General features: G+C 41.7%; 1 protein-coding gene across 1 annotated transcript in view; it reads left to right on the forward strand.

Annotated features, from left to right (window-relative positions):
* The window catches only part of LOC127581567 (glutamate receptor ionotropic, kainate 3-like), a 429,084-nt gene that overhangs the window by 319,412 nt on the left and 92,748 nt on the right, over positions 1-16,924 (forward strand). The window contains 1 exon segment of the mRNA XM_052036033.1: positions 5,887-6,005. Coding sequence (XP_051891993.1) covers positions 5,887-6,005 — 119 coding nt within the window.

A 16,924-nucleotide genomic window follows, 5' to 3' on the forward strand; every position in this document is an offset into this window, starting at 1 on the left:
GTCAAAATATCCTTCACTTTGGTTTTGCTTTTCTGAGAAGAGTAAATCTTTGAAAATTTCATGAACCTCAGAACCTGGTTCAGTCAAAATAATTGCCCTTATTCTTTCTACCATTGCCCCATTTTGGCCTGGGTTTGTAGGAGCTTCCATGGAGCTGTCTGCAATTAAAAACCTCTCTAAACTCTCCATTCTGCATTAGAAGTCTCTGAATCACAGCTATACTCTCTATGCTTCTACCAAGAGGTGATAGAAGATGCTGAGGGAAATTGATAGCGAAGATGTTGCAAAGATGTTTCCCCTCACAGTGGAATCTAGAACCAGGGGGCATAGTTTCAGAATAAAGGGGTTGTCAATTTAAGCCAGATCCAATCTCTCCTCATAGGGTAGCCTCCTCATCTCCAGAATCAACCTGGTGAACCTCCTCTGCAACACCTCCAAAGTCAGTATATCTTTTCTCAAGTAAGGAGACCAGAACTGCATGCAGTACTCTAGGTGTGGCTTCACCAGTACCCTATACAGTTGCAGCATGCTGCTCAACCTGCTGTGTTTCTCCAGCAGATTGTTTATTGCTCCAGATTGTGTAGTGTCTTCTGTCAGCCTCTGTCTCTAAACTCTCCCCTCCCCTTCCCCCACCTGGCTCCATCTGCCCATCATTCCCAACCTCACCTGTTCCACTTATCTCCTTCCAGCCACTGTCTCACCCCTCCTTCTCATCTCTTTATACTGTCTATCTTCCCTCTACACTCTCACTGCTGATGCAGGGTCTCAACCCGAAACGTCGACCATCCTTCTGCCTCCACAGATGCTGCCTGACCCACTGAGTTCCTCCAGTAGTTTGTTTATTGCTTTAAAGTAGAGTAACTGCTTGGCTGTAGTAGAGTGTATCCTTAATATTAACACGGTTTGAAATTATTGTATTGTTCTCATCCCTCTCTGGAAGAATTTACGATATCGATGTTAGAGTTTTTACATTCTTCATCTTCTTCTTAGGCAGTCCCTTGAGATTGTCTTGCTTCCACATTCTGACCTGACTGTTGAGGCCAAAGTGGGAACTGTAGACTCTTCCACTGATGGGGCAGGAGATGACTGAGGTGGCCCATTCCTTCTGTTGCGTATGCAGGACTTCTCTGTGTTTTCAATGAACAGCTTTAAGGTTCTCAATACCATCCTGAATGCTCCCTCTCCATGTGGAGTGGTCATGTGTCAGTGGTTCCCAGGAATGAGTGGGGATGTTGCATTTCTTCAAGGAAGTGTATCTTTGAACCTTGTTCTTTTCCACCTGGTATGCTTGTCCCATGACAGAACTCAGAATGGAGTGTGTTGTTTTGGGAGTCTGGTGATGCACATGCGAACGACAGGGCTTGCTCACTGTAGCAGACTGAATATAAAATAGGGCTTTAATGTTGGGGATGTTGGCTTGGAAGAGGACACTGGCATTGATCTGAGGATTTTGCAGAGACAGAGTTGACAACGTCTCTCCAGTACCTTCACGTGCCTGCTATTAGCTCAGACTTGATGCAGTGAGAAACTGACATTGATAAGTGAATAACTGGGTGCTAACCCAGAAGAGTTCAAAAGAGCTTAAAGTGTGAGAAAATAACACCAGTTGATTGAATTTTTTGTTGCTTGAATTCAGAGCCATTGAGTCATAGAAACAGACAGCACAAAAACAGACCCTTCAGCCCACTGTATCTATCATGTATATTAATCATACTTTCTAGCACTTGTCCCATTTCTTTATCTTGGAAACTTAAGTCCTCATGTAGATAGTTCTTAGATATGAGAGGCTCTGTCTCCACCACCCTCACAGGCAGCATATTCAGATTTCAGCCATCCTCTGGGGGGAAGAATTCGTTCTTAAGTCACCTTCTGAACCTCCAACTCCTTAAACCCATGTCCAACAATTGGATTTCTCACCAAAATTCACTTTCAATATTTGACATGGTTGGCTGCATTTTCCGTTGTTAGAATCTGTTTATTTGATGTTTCCTAACTCATTTGATGCTGCCTGTCGTGATGCAGGGTCTCAACCCGAAACATCGACTATCACTTTGCCTCCACAGATGCTGCCTGACCCACTGAGTTCCTCCAGCAGTTTGTCTCTTACCGCAGGGAGTCCTGGACGAATGCAGACACTGGAGTCTCATTTCCAACAGTGGTTTCAGTGCCTGCATAACTCTGATTGGAAATTAAGTGAGGTCGTCCTTCTTCCGCAAGATCCATCCCTCCAAGTTGTACAGGCCAGAGAAAACATCTGGCAGTGCATTCTCCTGGAGGAAAAATGTGTTAGGTGTGCTTCCCAGAATGACAAATATCTTTCTGTGATTCACAACACTGAAAGAGTGAAAGACTCCTGTTGTGGAAAAGGTCTGGGCTACCCATTGGAGCCTTCACAAATGCCTCTCTGATGCTGTCATGAGCAGCAAATTATGATTAAAAACACGATGATGCTGGAGGAACTCAGCAGGCCAGGCAGCATCCGTGGAGAAAAGCAGGTGGTCAGCGTTTCAGGTCAGGACCCTTCTTCAGGACGTCTTTGTCTGCTTTTCTCCACGGATGCTGCCTGGCCTGCTGAGTTCCTCCAGCGTTATAGTGTTTTTCATCTAGATTCCAGCATGTGCAGTCCTTTGTTTCTCTAGCAAATTATGATTCCTGGCTGAAATCTGCTGTGGCCAGTTGGATATGTTCAGATGAGTCCAGGTGAACATTCTCGACCCAAAATGTCGACTGTCATTTTCCCTCCATAGATGCTGCCAGACCCGCTGAGTTCCTCCAGCATCTTGTGCGTTGCTTCTGAATATGCTGCTTATAAAAGAGGAACAGGTTGGATGTCACATCTCTGAAGATGATGGGACAGAGGTCATTTTACAAATGGGCATGTGTTCTGCCCTTGAGGTCTCTGGCCCACCGTTTGTGCCCACTCATTGCCACAGTGACACCTTAAAGTAAGAGATTGCTGCCAGCAGTGTCTCTGCCATAGCACCCATTGAATGAATTTATCATGAGGTAGATAGTGGAGAAAGCACCTTGCTTGTTTCAGCACATTGTGTGGACTTTGCAAGGTATTTGAAGTGTCAGCATTCCTATTAACCAATGATAAATGCAACAAAATATCACTGTATATTACTAATTGTGCTGAAAATGTTCCAAGGTATTTGCAAGATATCCAAGATATAACCTGCAAATATCTTGGACCATCCTGCAAAAAAGCTCTGATTTATGCTGACAAAAGTGATGTCATTAAGTGTGCATCTGATGCCAAAAATATGGCAGACTTGCTGACAAAAATATAACTCAGGACTGTCTGGTCCAGTTTCCTGGTGGGTGCAACGTACTGGGAAATTATCACCAGCAAAATCTGATCTGGGTTAAATCATATTTTTATACTTTATCTGTGCATAAAACATGAGTTCTAACCAATTTAATTTCTAGACAACATTGCAGAAGCAGAGAAGAAAACAAAATAAAAAAAAAGTAGGGCTTTATTCCTTTCTTCTGTTGAGATCACTGAATTCAAAGAGCTCTAATACTCTTTCCTGCACCGACCCAGATTTAAACAGAAAGGAGGGGATTGTAAATTGCCATCTCTATTGCACTATTGTCACTATGCATTAACAATACACCTACTCAGTTCTGTCAGTCTAACAGTGCACACTGAATGGAGTGAAAGGCCTTGTATGTTTCCCACAGCAATCTTGCAACATTTATTAATCCAGGGAGTAAATTTAGCATTTTTTAAAGCTCCAAATCAGACAAAAGTAGATTAATAATTCAAAAATTTGATAAGGTTCCAAGTTGAGACTGCATTCAGATTCTGTCGTGCAAGTAACCAAGACACAAAGTTCTTTGAATCATGTCGCTTTTATTTGCCTTTAAAGTTTGTTTAAAGTTACGTGATCTACATAAAAGATATTATTGCTGAACATTCATAAACTATGAGAGTTACACAGCCAATGTGAAAGTACTTTGGCAGAAAAGTTAAAGGTAGCTGCATTTGGAGTGAACTAGAACGTGAAACTCAGTGTCACTTTGAGAGACTGAAGCAAATAGTATTGATGTATTCAAATGGAAGCTTGATAAGGAGATGTGTGAGGAAGGAATGGAAGGATTTGCTGACATATTTAAAGTAACTTGGGTAGAGTGGCTTATGGAGGCAAAACACCAGCATGGCACAAGCAGTTCATTTCTCTGTTGTAAATTGTATGCAATAAATTTGCAAATCCGTAGAAAATTGCTTTTTTCTTTCTTTGCATCTTTGGGGTCATCCAATTTCTTGCTGCTTTTCCAACCTACACCCTCCCACTCTCTCACTTTCATGACTGACACGCAATTCTTCATAACTCACCATGCAGTTAGCCACTGAACTCATACACATGCATTATTTTTGATCAATTTGGCATTTGTGAAGACTTAACTTTTAGCCTTGTATTTATAAAGGAAATACAGTTCAAAACTGGTATTTTTCATTCCCTTAGATAATGTTGCTCATGGCATTATTCACATATTTTAAAGCAATCTCCACTCACCCATGGGAAATTGTTTTGTACACAAGTTACCATCATCACAAAGCAAGGTTATGTATCTGGGGCTTTTAAGAAAGAAACAGCAAGGAATATCACAAGAACAGCATTTTGACCATGGCATTCAAAATTTGTTACAAATAACATGACAAAGCAGTTTTGTAGTTATTTCCTGACAATAAGTAACATGGCCTGTGACCATATTGGGAATGAGTCTGACTTTGTATGCCATGGTTTGTAGGATGTAGGGTGTTTTGCCTCCGTGAACCAACTGTACTCAAGTTTCTCTAAATCTGTCAGCATATCCTTCTACCTTTTGTTGTTTTGGGAACTTTCTCCTGTATTTAATCCCTGTTTCTGAAAGCATTCAATACTGCCTGACCAATCTATTCATCCTCTCTGGTGCTGTTATCCCTCATCTTGAAATTTTCAGTCATTACCTGGTCAGGTTGACATGTGTCTCCAGACTCCCAGTGATGTGGTTCACTCTTTACTGGCCTGTGGAGTGGCCGAGCAAGCTATTCTATAGAGGGAACATTAAAGCTGGGCGATAAATGCTGACCTTGTCAGTAATGCCCACGTGCCATAAATTACTAACTGAAAGAAATCCCTTCATTTTAGCCACATTGCAAGATCGCCCCCACAGTACGCTCAAACTCAACAATGTTCTTCATTATTCTGAATTGAATTCCAGGCCAAAAAAAACCTAATCATAATTACTTGTTGAAAGAAACTAAAATGTTCACAGTGGTATGAACTTTGTTTTTGAAAAACAAAGGAATGACAGATTGTTCAAATGCAAATTCATTTATTTGCTCAATGCAAAGCAGTAGTTTTGATATTTCATTCTGCATGAAATGAAGTAATACTTTACTTTTTAATAAAGCAATGTACCTCCCACTCACTGAGGGCAGAGCTACAGGGAATCTTTTAACAATACATTGCCCAACATGTCATATCCTTCATCACACTTTCTGTTACGCTAAAGACTGATTAGAATGTACAGAATTACCACTGGAAATAACTATGGTGAATCGCCTAGAAAGAACTTGTACCAAGTAAGTACATGAGAGAGAGTAATGAGAGAACCATATTCATAAGCTGGAAGGAGACTAGTGTGGAGGATAAACACCAGCATAGACCTATTAGGCTGAATATGCTGTAACTTTGATGTGAAAAATGTTGGTTTCTTCTCATTGGCTCAATTGCTGATAAACATTTTTTTCTATCCAGAATATTAACCTATCTTTTCTTTCAAATGGTGAACAGATCCTGTCTGAACACCCAGCTCTGTCTGCTTCTGCTCAGACTTTAATGCTTTAAACTTACTGTTCATTGATTTTTCTCGTTCTCTCTCCTGTTACAGGTTCAGCCCCTATGAATGGTACGATGCCCATCCATGCAACCCTGGATCTGATATTGTGGAAAACAACTTCACCCTATTGAACAGCTTCTGGTTTGGAGTCGGAGCTCTCATGCAACAAGGTGAGATGTGTTCACAGAGACACAAGAGATTCTGCAGATGCCGGAGTCTGGAGCAACACACACAAAATGCTGGAGGAACTCAGCGGGTCAGACAGCATCTATGGAGGGAAATAAAGGGTCTCAACCTGAAATATCAACTGTTTATTTCCTTACATAGATGCTGCCTGATGTGCTGAGTTCCTCTGGCATTTTGTGTGTGTGTTGCTGAAGGTGAGATGTGTTTCATTTGCTGCCCTCCTCTTCCTCCTACTCCGTCTCTTGGAAGGAGAGTCACTCTCATTGGTTCAGCAGCTGCAATGTGCTCCTTGAGAGCCAGAATTTACAGCAGAGCTCATGAAAGATAAGTAGAAAATCCTCCATGATGTTGAAGTGCTCAGTGTCAACAGTTTTCCACCGATAACTCAGGCTCATGACCGTCTAAATAGCTACTGTTGTAAACCAGGCTGCATGATATTGTAGACATCAGTGCTTATGAATATTCACACCATTACCTCCTGTGTCAGTGCACATGGACCAACTGAAGTAAATCTCTACATCATGGAAGTAAGTAGATGACTATGGGAAAAGAAATGTACCTGGAAATTGGATCATGCCATTTTTTTGTGCACCACACAATACAACTTTAATGAAAAAAAAATGTAATGAAGAATGAGGTTCTTCATTTGTCTTAGTTTAGTGGTTTTCCTTCTGGATCCTCCACGCATTTTATTTGCAGGAACCCAAAGAGGTGCAGTAACTTCCAGTGGCAAGCAATGCATATCAATATAACTTTCCCTAATGCATGCATGACCTATTTCACCCATGGGCCACTCATGCTTGCCCAGGCTTCAAAGCTCCTGAGTGGTTTGCTTCAGGGTCACTTAAATGGAAGCTTCTTGAGGAGAGGAGGTCCCAGCTGGTAGAGTCCATGCAAGCAAGCGGCCTTCGGTGGGTGACCTTTTAGAAATATTTTTTACTCGGCTCTCCCTCAGGACACGCCTACACTCCCTTCTTCCCCCATCCCTCCTCCTCCCCAGGACTGAGTTGGTTCCACAATCTTGCAACCTTTGCCCAACACCTCCCACAGACCTTTTGGCCATCCAAACCTCTCCCAACCCCGATATTGTTGTACCCCTCCAATTTGATGACAACTCAATTACCAGCTCTTTCCTGACCACTGATCTGCCTTCTCCCAACTGAACCCAGTGGTTGACTCTTGTACCGGATGCTGTACAAACTTTCCACCAATCCTACTTACCAGTCAGTGCTGACCCATATCCTTGCAGTACTTGACCCATTCCACCAGTCCTAGACCTCTCTTTTTTCTCCTGCCTCCTACCTAACCCTAACCGTACCTCTTACCTACTTAACATCAAACAGGAAAACCCAAGAAAATAACTTCAAAGAGCTGGAACTGAGAAGTTAGACTGAAGGACCTCCTTTTTAAGAATCAAGTCTATGAAATACACTGCTATCCACAGAAACAAAACCCTAATTCCTCCTTACTTGAAATTCTTAGGACGTTTTGATGAGAAGAAAGGCATTATTTAAATATCTGTTGTCATTTTCCAAAAGTGATTGTCACGACTCTGAAATAATATTCAGATCTGCAGCTTTTACTTGTTTGTGCCAGGAACTAGCTGTGAGCCTGATTTCAATAGTAAGGGCAATAGCTGATGGTAGCATAAACCTGGATGATTTCACATGTCGATTCAACGTGGGATGGAAGGCAATCATTGCACCTGATAGTCCACAATTTAAAATTAAATAAGGAGGAGCAATCAGAGTGTAAGATGAGGATAAGGTCCTGCCCTGTGATACGAGTATGTGTATGGATTTAGGATGAGTCTGTCTGGGTTGAATTAACAGTGAGAAAAACAGAGGTGAGTAGCATTTGCTGCAATAAGAACTATAGTGCAAACAACTAAAGCATTTTTACTGTTTACTATTACCCGTTATATTTTTGGTCTCCTTGGAAGTTTCATGAGTTTGGGAGCACAGTGCATCACTTGATGTTACCCCAGATTTGGGCTGTTGATCCAGAGGCCACTGTTCAAAACCCTCCATAGCATCCAGGGACGTTATTATCAGTTTATGCATGGAACATGTTGTGAAGACATTGTGATTTTGCAACAGGATATAGGTAGACTGAGTGACTGGGTGGAAACCTGGCAAATGGAGTTTAATGTTGTGAAGTGTGAAGTCATGCACTTCGGTAAGAGGAATGTAAAGGTAGATTATTATCTAAATGGAGTGAGACTGCAAATGAGTGAAGTATAGAGGGATTTAGGTGTTCTAGTGAATGAATCACAAAAATTTAGCAGGCAGGTCCAATGTGCAGTTTAGAAGGCAAACAGCATGTTGGCCTTTATGGCAAAGAGGTTGGAGTTTAAGAACAAGAAGGTTTTGTTGCAGTCGTACGGTGTGTTGGTGAGGCTACACCTGGAATACCATGCACAGTTTTGGTCCTCTTAACTAAACGAAAAGATATAGTAGCATTGGAAGCAGTCCAAAGGAGATTCATCAGGATAATTCCTGGGATGAGAAGATTGTCCTTTCAAGAGAGACTTGGCCTTGGAGTATTCCTTGGAGTTTTGAAGAACGAGGGGTGACCTTATTCAAACATATAAGATCCTAAGAGGACTTAACAGGGTAGATGTTGAGGTGTTTTCACTAGTGGGAGAGTCACAAACAAGGGACCTAGCTGCAAAATAAGGAGTCAATCATTTAAAACTGAGGCGCATTAAAATTTCTTCTCTCGGAGAGTATTGAATCTCAAGAGTTCTCTGCCCCCAAGGGTACTGGAGGCCAGATCATTGGGTACACTTAAGGTGGAGATAGATAAATATTTGAAGGATCAAAGAATTGCAAATTGGTTATGGGGAACTGGCACAGAAGAGGAGTTGAGGCTGGCATAGATCGGCCATGATCATATTGAATGGCAGGGCAGGCTCGAGGGGACTGGTTGCCTACTCCTGCTCCCATTCAGGAGTAGGCAACCAGTCAATATCCTGGATTCAATATCCAGGCTAGGAAATTGCCATCCATCTCATCTCTAGCCTGTATGTTTTCCAAGATTCACAGTAATGTGGTTGACTCTTAATTGTCCTCTGAAGTAGCCAGGAAGCCACTCAGTTATAAGAAAACCAAAGCAATTACAGTAATTCAAGATGGCAATGAGACATCATGTCCTCAAGGGCAATTGTGAATGGATAACCAATGCTGGCTTTGCCAGTGGTGGTCTCATCTTGTGAATGAAAAATACTCAAAGCAATATTTTCAGATTTGAAACAAGAAATTTTAGTGTTATTTAATCTTAGCCTCTCTTGAAAAATTTTGGTTATTTTGTTTTAGGCATGCTTCTATGGATGTTGGGGACTTTTGGCTCCCTGACAGAAATAGTGTCAGAAGTAAGGCATAGTGGATGGTCAGTAGCACAGCCAATTTTTCTGGCCGCTTGTATTCTGAACAATGAACAGATTGTCCAGCTCTGGCTGTGCTGAGATTGTTCCCTTTGTTCAGGGTAGCAGTGTAGTGGGACCTTTGGCATACAGTGAAGATGTGATCTGTGTAAGGGGAGAGTGGGGTGATCACAGCACAAAGAAAGAGGAAGGCGAACCAATTTCTGTAATAATGAACCAAACAACCACAACTACCACAGCATCATGTTTCTGACACAAAGGTACAGAGCAGCAATCATTCTCATTTTACTGCACAATCAAGTTTATAAACAACCATGAAAAAATATCCCCTTCCTGGTGGTGCTGCCATGTTCTCAAACCCTTAATTCTACCCCTGCCATTATCATTGCTTTAGCATTTCTTTTTGCACTACCTCAGTTTGCATGACTATACTTTGCACCAGACTACTGTTTTGCACTCATTGCTGTATTTATTATTACCATGTATACTGCTTACTCTGTGAGCTTCACACAGGCAAGAAATTTCACTTCACCGTGATGTGGATGACAATAAATTAATCTGAATCTGAATTTTGATCAAAATTTGATATAAATCAGAAGTGCGCTGTGAAGGCTGTGGGGCTTTCTACTGCCTTTCTTAAGAGACAGTGGAAGCAAAGTCTTTGAATATTTTTAAGGCAGAAATAGACAGATACTTGGGGTGAAAGGTTATCAGGGATCGGTAGAAATACAAAGTTGAGGTTACAGTCTGATCAGCCATGATCTTATTGAATGGTAGAGTAAGTTTGAGGAGCTGAATGGCCTCCTCCTGCTCCTGTACATATGTTCATATGTTCCCAGATCCTGATCCAGAGAGAGAAAGAGACAGCAGTGGGTGAAATGAGGGGGAAGTGTGCAAAGGGATTAGTACACATGGATTGGCTCAGCAACCATCAGAGAATAGGGGAAATGGTGGCAGGAAACAAGCAGCTGGAGGAACTCAGTGGGTTGAGCAGCATATATGGAGGAAACGGTATTGTCGCCATTTTGGGTCAAGACCCTGCATCAAGAGTCCAGATTATAGCATCGGCAGTCTCTTGTATCTCCAGGAAAAATGGTGGGCACGGTGGATGACCTGCCGAGGTGTTGGGAAGTCAACCCACTTCTCCAGTGAGAAGCAGTCAGGACAAACGTTGGTGCTAGTGCTCATCAGAGAAGGAGTGAAGCAGCCCACGCTCATGACCATCAGTGCTGAGTGCCACCCCCACCCACTCCCCGCTGAAGAATCGTGGAGCTGTCCACTGAGGAAGGAGAACAGCTTGTTCTCAACAGCAGCAACTAGTCAACACCACCATTAACAGCTATAATGTATTTATATAAGTATTTATGTAGTTTAATCTGTTTCTCCCCTCAGAAAAAAATATGCCCATTATCTTATGCAAGTTACCGATGTTGATAAAAAGTTGGTGTTACTTTTCCACAATTTTGTCTATCTTGTCCACAACCCAGCTGCAATGCTTTGAAATTCATCCTGCAGTTTGGGTGGTGCCTTTATATTTAAGTCAGTTGTCAGCTCTGTTCAAGGAAATTGTCCAGTGTAATGATGATGCGGGTCAATGACTTGGGCAGACAAAGGACATCATGAACAACTGCACCACCGTGATTGTACATAGCTCAAATAGTGGCAGGCACCGAGACCCAGGAACAACCTGGTGTACTTGGCCACTGCTCAACAATTGTTCAGCAGCTTTGTTTTCAATTGCAGGAAACACACATCAACAGCTGTGTACTGTTAATGCAGATGCAGGATGAGGTGATCACTCTCGATTGTGCTTTGCACATTTTTCCTTTCAGCAAGAGAACAAATGCTGTCTTTTTGACTTTAAGAGGTGGCTTAACATACAAGCCAATGGATTTAGTACAAATAAAGGGCTCCCAGTAAAAGAAATTGGGAGATGGGTTGGGTAGGTGGGGGTTGGGATTGGAGTGATATCATTCTGTTTTGCAAACAGAGGAAATCTGAATGTTCTTGGTTTTTAAGTCTGAAGAATTGTTCATCTGCTCTGAGTGACATCGCTTCTTGAATAAGAAAAGTAACTAAGTGTTCAATTTTATGCAACTGCAAAAAAAAAGTGATACCACTGAAAATTCAGAGTATATCATGTTGATGGAACTGATGGCATCTCCAACAGTACAGCACTCCCTGTCAGGCTTACTTAACTTCAGACAATATTTTATATAGAGTCTGTGGCATGAAGTTTGACCTCACAAGAGGCAGAGTACCACAATAGCCTAATCCACTGCTTCATTTGTAGCACAGACAAAGAAACATAATTACCTTCTAACTGCCCCAATAACCATTTGACTGGGCCCACCCTAACATAGATATTCCCTTTATCCTATTTCTCTCTCATCACCTTCTCTACAACTTAAATCCACCGTTTTTTTTTCCTCTGTCTCCCAGTTCTGACGAAGGGTCTCTGTCCTGAAATGCTGACTTGTTTCTCTTCCCACAGATGCTACGTAACATACTGAGTGTTTTTAAGCATTTTCTGTTTTTATTTCTGATTTCTGGCATCTGCAGTATTTTTTTTAATTTCCATCACCTCTTGGTGAACTGAAAAAAGGAGTCTAATGCAAAATCATCAGGTTTTGGGAACCACTTTGTCTCCCTTCCCCCAGCAAATGTTCTTTTAATTAGGCTTTGCTGCTCTTATGATACATGAAGAGCAAGGATTTTGTGTGATATGTATAACTCCCAAAAGGTTAAAAATATTGTCTTATTTTTGAAGAAGGAGGAGGGAAAGATACCTAATCTAGTGAAACAAGAACAATTATCATATGCTGTATACCAAACAGTAATCTCCCTGTTAACATTCAGTATTTCAATTTCTCAACCTATTTTGCAAAGGTATTAAAAGATGAAAACTGCAATAGAAATCTTGCACTTAAAATGTCATTGTATGTTGAGATATATTGCAACGTAGATCCAGATTCCTTCCTGGAATAGTAATTTGATATGATCTACCTTCATGTGGTTAAAAAGTATTACAACATTTCAAAGCAGCTGTCAATTCAGATTGATTTTTCTTTACAAGGTGAATTAAAATATTTTCAGATACAGACAGCTTTGTGGTCAGCCGGTGTGTTTAATGCTGTTCTCTATTAAATCTATGAGAATAGATACTGGGATTACTTGGTATCACCGAGCTGAATTAATGGCACTAGATGGAGGTAGAATATACTTTAATGATATACAGAGGTTAACCATTGCTACTGTGTGCTTTTCATATACAAGAAGAATGCAGAGCTGTCTCAAAGACTTGACTTCCTGCAAGTTCTAATTAGAAAGTCATCTGCAACCATTAGTCGTCTTATCAGGGCACAGGTAAATGCACTAGTGCTCATTGCTTATTTAGTGTTATGCGTTGTGCAAATAGATGATGTATCATAGTCGGCAGACTGATATGAAAAATACATCTCCACAAGTGATAAAGCAGTGTGTGTTTAAGCTAGGAAAATAAGACTGCTTTAACCCGCATTTTCCCTTTTTATAGCCTCAGATAATTAGTAAGTGGACTGTGTGACATTAATATTTTCTTTTCTCCAAGTTTTCTTCTTCACCCAAACCCCCCACCTGTGCTGATGGTGATCAATGGTCTGTGATTACTTAAAAACATGAACAAATGTTGAAATGAAGAAAAATATGAACAAATACCTAAATTTACCTATTAATGGTTAACCTATCCTGTGTAAATGAACAGAGCCATACAAAACATTCTGGCAATGGTTGTTGTAAAAGTGAGGGGTCAGATAGGAGGTATATCGAGCCACTTGGTTCAACAACCTATGAAATGCCCCCAGACTCAATGGTGAGTTCAGGGGCAGAGCAAGAGGTCATAAACGTGCAATTAGCCTGCTGTTCTCCACGGACCTATCCTTTAGTTATGAGTGCGTTGCGACTTATTATTTCAATGTAGGGTTACACACCTGGCAATTTCTTGACAGCAGCAAGATAACTGACCAACACACAAAGGCACTGGAGGAACTCAGCGGGTTAGGAGGTATCTATGGAGGGAAATGGACCGTCAACATTTCGGACTGAGATCCATCATCTAGATGAACCGTTGACTGTCCATTTCTCTCCATAGATGCCGCCTGACCTGCTGAGTTCCTCCAGCTCCTTTGTGTGTTGCTCCAGATTTCCAGCATCTGCAGTCTCTTGTGTCTCCAAGATAAATGGCCATATGGCCTGCTTTAGTGATGTTGACTGGGACGTGTATTGACCAGGAAGCCCTCAAATGCTTCTTCCAAGAGTGATTTTGTAAATTCAGTGCACCACAGATTCATTTGATTGATACCTGGGATGAGGAGCAGTCTTATGAAGAGATATTGAGTAAGATTGGCCTGCATTCACTGGAGTTTAGAAGGAAAAGAGATGCTCTCACTGAAGCATGCAAAATTTAGAATGGGTTTCACAGGATGGATGCTGAAAGGCTGGTTCCACCATCTATTGTGTTTCGAACTGGGGACACAGGCTCAATATAAGGGGTTAACAAATTAGGGCTGAGTTGAGCAGCAATTCCTTTCTGATAGTTATAAATCTTTGAAAGTCTCTACCTCAGGAGGCTTTTGATGCTCCATCACTGAGTATGTTGAAGGCCAAGGTGAACAGATTTTTGGATGTTAAGGAAACAGTACAAAAATACCTGGCATGAAAGTGGATGGGGCACAGGATCAGCCCGAATAAAGAATGAAATGGAAGCAGGATTAGGCCATTCAGCCCCTTGTGACTGCTGCAACATTTAATAAGATCATGGCTGATCATTTACCTCAGTGTCACTTCCCCACAATAACCCCTTATCCTTGGACTCTCTCAATATCTAAAAATCTATCGATCTGTCTTGAATGTACTCAAGGACTGAGCTTCTATAGCCACCTCAGGTGGTTGAGAAAAAATCTTTCTCATCCCATTCCTGAATAGCCAGTCCCTTTTTTCTGAGACTGACACCAACCCTGCATCTACCTTGTCAGGCCCCGTAAGAATTTCGTATGTCTCAATTGTGCACAGTTTTGGTCAGCTCACTATGGAAAGGATGTAGTAGCAGTAGGAAGAGTGCAGAAGAGGTTCACCAGGATGTGGCCTGGAATGGAGAGCAGTAGTTATAAGGAGAGATTGGATAGACTGAGTTTGTTCTCATTCCAGTGTAAGAGACTGAGGGGTAACCTTATAGAGACTTATAAGATCATGAGTGGCATAGATAGCATAGACAGTCTAAGTCTGAAACTGGAGGGCAAAGGTTTAAGGTGAGAGGGGAAAAATTTAAAAATCTGAAGGGTAAGTTTTTCACACAGAGGGTGGTGGTTATCTGGAATGAGAAGGTGATAAAAACAGATACAATTACAATGTTTAAAAGGCATTTGGACAGGTACTAGGATAAGAAAGGAGTAGAGGGATACTGATATGGACCTATACAGCCAAATGGATTTAGCATAGATAGGTATCATTGCTGGCATGGCCAGGTTGGGCTGGAAGGCCCTTTACAATGCTGAGATCACCTCTCGTTCTGCTAAACTCAATAGTACAGGCCCAATCTGTACTAGAGGATAAAGACTATCATCCTCCATCCCACAAATAAAACGGGTTGTTGCAAGTATATGCATTTTTAGGTTGGGAAACCAGACCACGACACAGTCTTCAGCTGGAGCCTTGTATAGTTGCAATAAGACATCTTTTCTCTTGAACTCAAATGCTCTTGCACAAGGCCAACGGAACATTTGCCTTCCACTTTGCTTGATTATAGTCCTTGCATCAATACACAGATGCTTTCCATTGCTGTAGTGCTCCAATCTATCCATGAAGGGGACGTGGTGGTAGAGCACAGAAGGAAATGCTGAGAATCATGTTCTTGTGTTCAGTTGGCAAGCAAGGTAAAATGTCAAAGGTAAGGGAATCAAACAGAATAATCAAGTCTGACAGAGGTGGGATGTGGTTCTGCAAGCAAGGTCATGGCCAGGGGGCAGATGGGGTGCGGGAGAGGGGGGGGTGAAGGTTGGGGTGAGGTGAGGTGACTGGTTGAGGATCAGGGTCTGCAGCTAGGAGTAGAAATCAGGTAAAGGGCCAGGAAGGTTAGGGACAACAATCAGGCAATGGCCGAAAGTCAGGGCCTGGGGTGTGGTGCAAAATGAGTTCAGGGTCTGAGGGGTCACTGGGAAGAGAATGGTTTGAAATGGTGGTTTGGGAGGAGTTGGTGCTATGGAGAAAAAGGCCCAAAACAAAGTATGGGCCTTACCTCACAGGGGCCCGAGTCAAGGGCGCTCACAAACCAATATTCCCCTACAGTACTCCACAAGGTGAATGAGATATCCTTTGTGCAACTGACCAAAAAGTTGCATCAAGTGTCCACGGGCCAATCTCTCCAGAAAGAGCCTGGTTGAATTTCTGTGGGGACTCGAATCATGATCATGTTTCATTCCAGGTAAAACAACACACAACTTTGTGAGGTCTGATTTCTAGGCCTTTGAGTTTAAATCAGGATTTCAGCACAGACCATCAAATTGACCTGAAACGTTAACTGATACTCTTTCAACAAGTGTTGCTTGACCAGCTGGTGTTTTCAGCACTTTATGTTTTTATTTCAAATTTCCAACGTCTGCAGGATTTTTTTTTGCTTTCAAATTAAAATGTACCTGAATAAAAAAAACTCTTAAAGACACATGACAGAACTGTCATAAGAATAATGTAGAACCTGTTGACCCCCTTTTCTCCATTAGCAAAGTGACTTTGGTTACATCAGTGGTTAAAACATGTGGCGTATTTTGCTGAATATCAGACACTTACATTTTTCTCATTGGGATGGACTTGACAAAATAGGTGGATAGAGCCTCTTGCAAATTGTTCTTCCCTGTTCTCCTCCTCACTCTTAAAGCAGGTTGTCCTACTCACTGTGGACTAAGGGAATGAGGGGAGGCATGCACCCCCTTTCTCTACAGTGCGGTTTGAACCCTTAAGATTTAATTCAAAGATGAGAGCCTGAGGAAAAGGTAAGTTAAAGGGAAATTTTGTGGGATAATAGGATTGTTCTGTGCTCCAGGGTAGATTCAATGGTCTGAAATGGCCTCCTTCCATAAAGAAATATGGAAATGTGGAAATTGTACCACTGAGCCCAACAAACAATAAAAAACCACACTTAGTGTGCAATACCTAACAAAAAAATGTAAGAAATAGAAGAAGGATTAGGCCATTCAGCTCCCTCAAGCCTGCTCCATCATTCAAAAGAATATGGCTCTTCTGATCTTGACATCAATTCCACTTCCGTGTCTAATCCCTCAAAAGTGTAAAAAAAAATTATCTATCTCAACTTTGAATGTGCTTAAATAACTGAGTCACCACAGCTCTCTGGGGTAGAGAATCCCAGAGATAAATGACCCAATGAGAGAATAAAATTAAACTTTTTAAAGGGTGACTCTTATCCCAGAGTTCTAGGTCTTGGTTCAAGGTTGGCCCTCAGGAGAAAACATCCCTTCAGCATCCATACTG

Source organism: Pristis pectinata, chromosome 22 (assembly GCF_009764475.1).
Source record: "Pristis pectinata isolate sPriPec2 chromosome 22, sPriPec2.1.pri, whole genome shotgun sequence".
In the NCBI taxonomy this organism is placed as follows: domain Eukaryota; kingdom Metazoa; phylum Chordata; class Chondrichthyes; order Rhinopristiformes; family Pristidae; genus Pristis; species Pristis pectinata.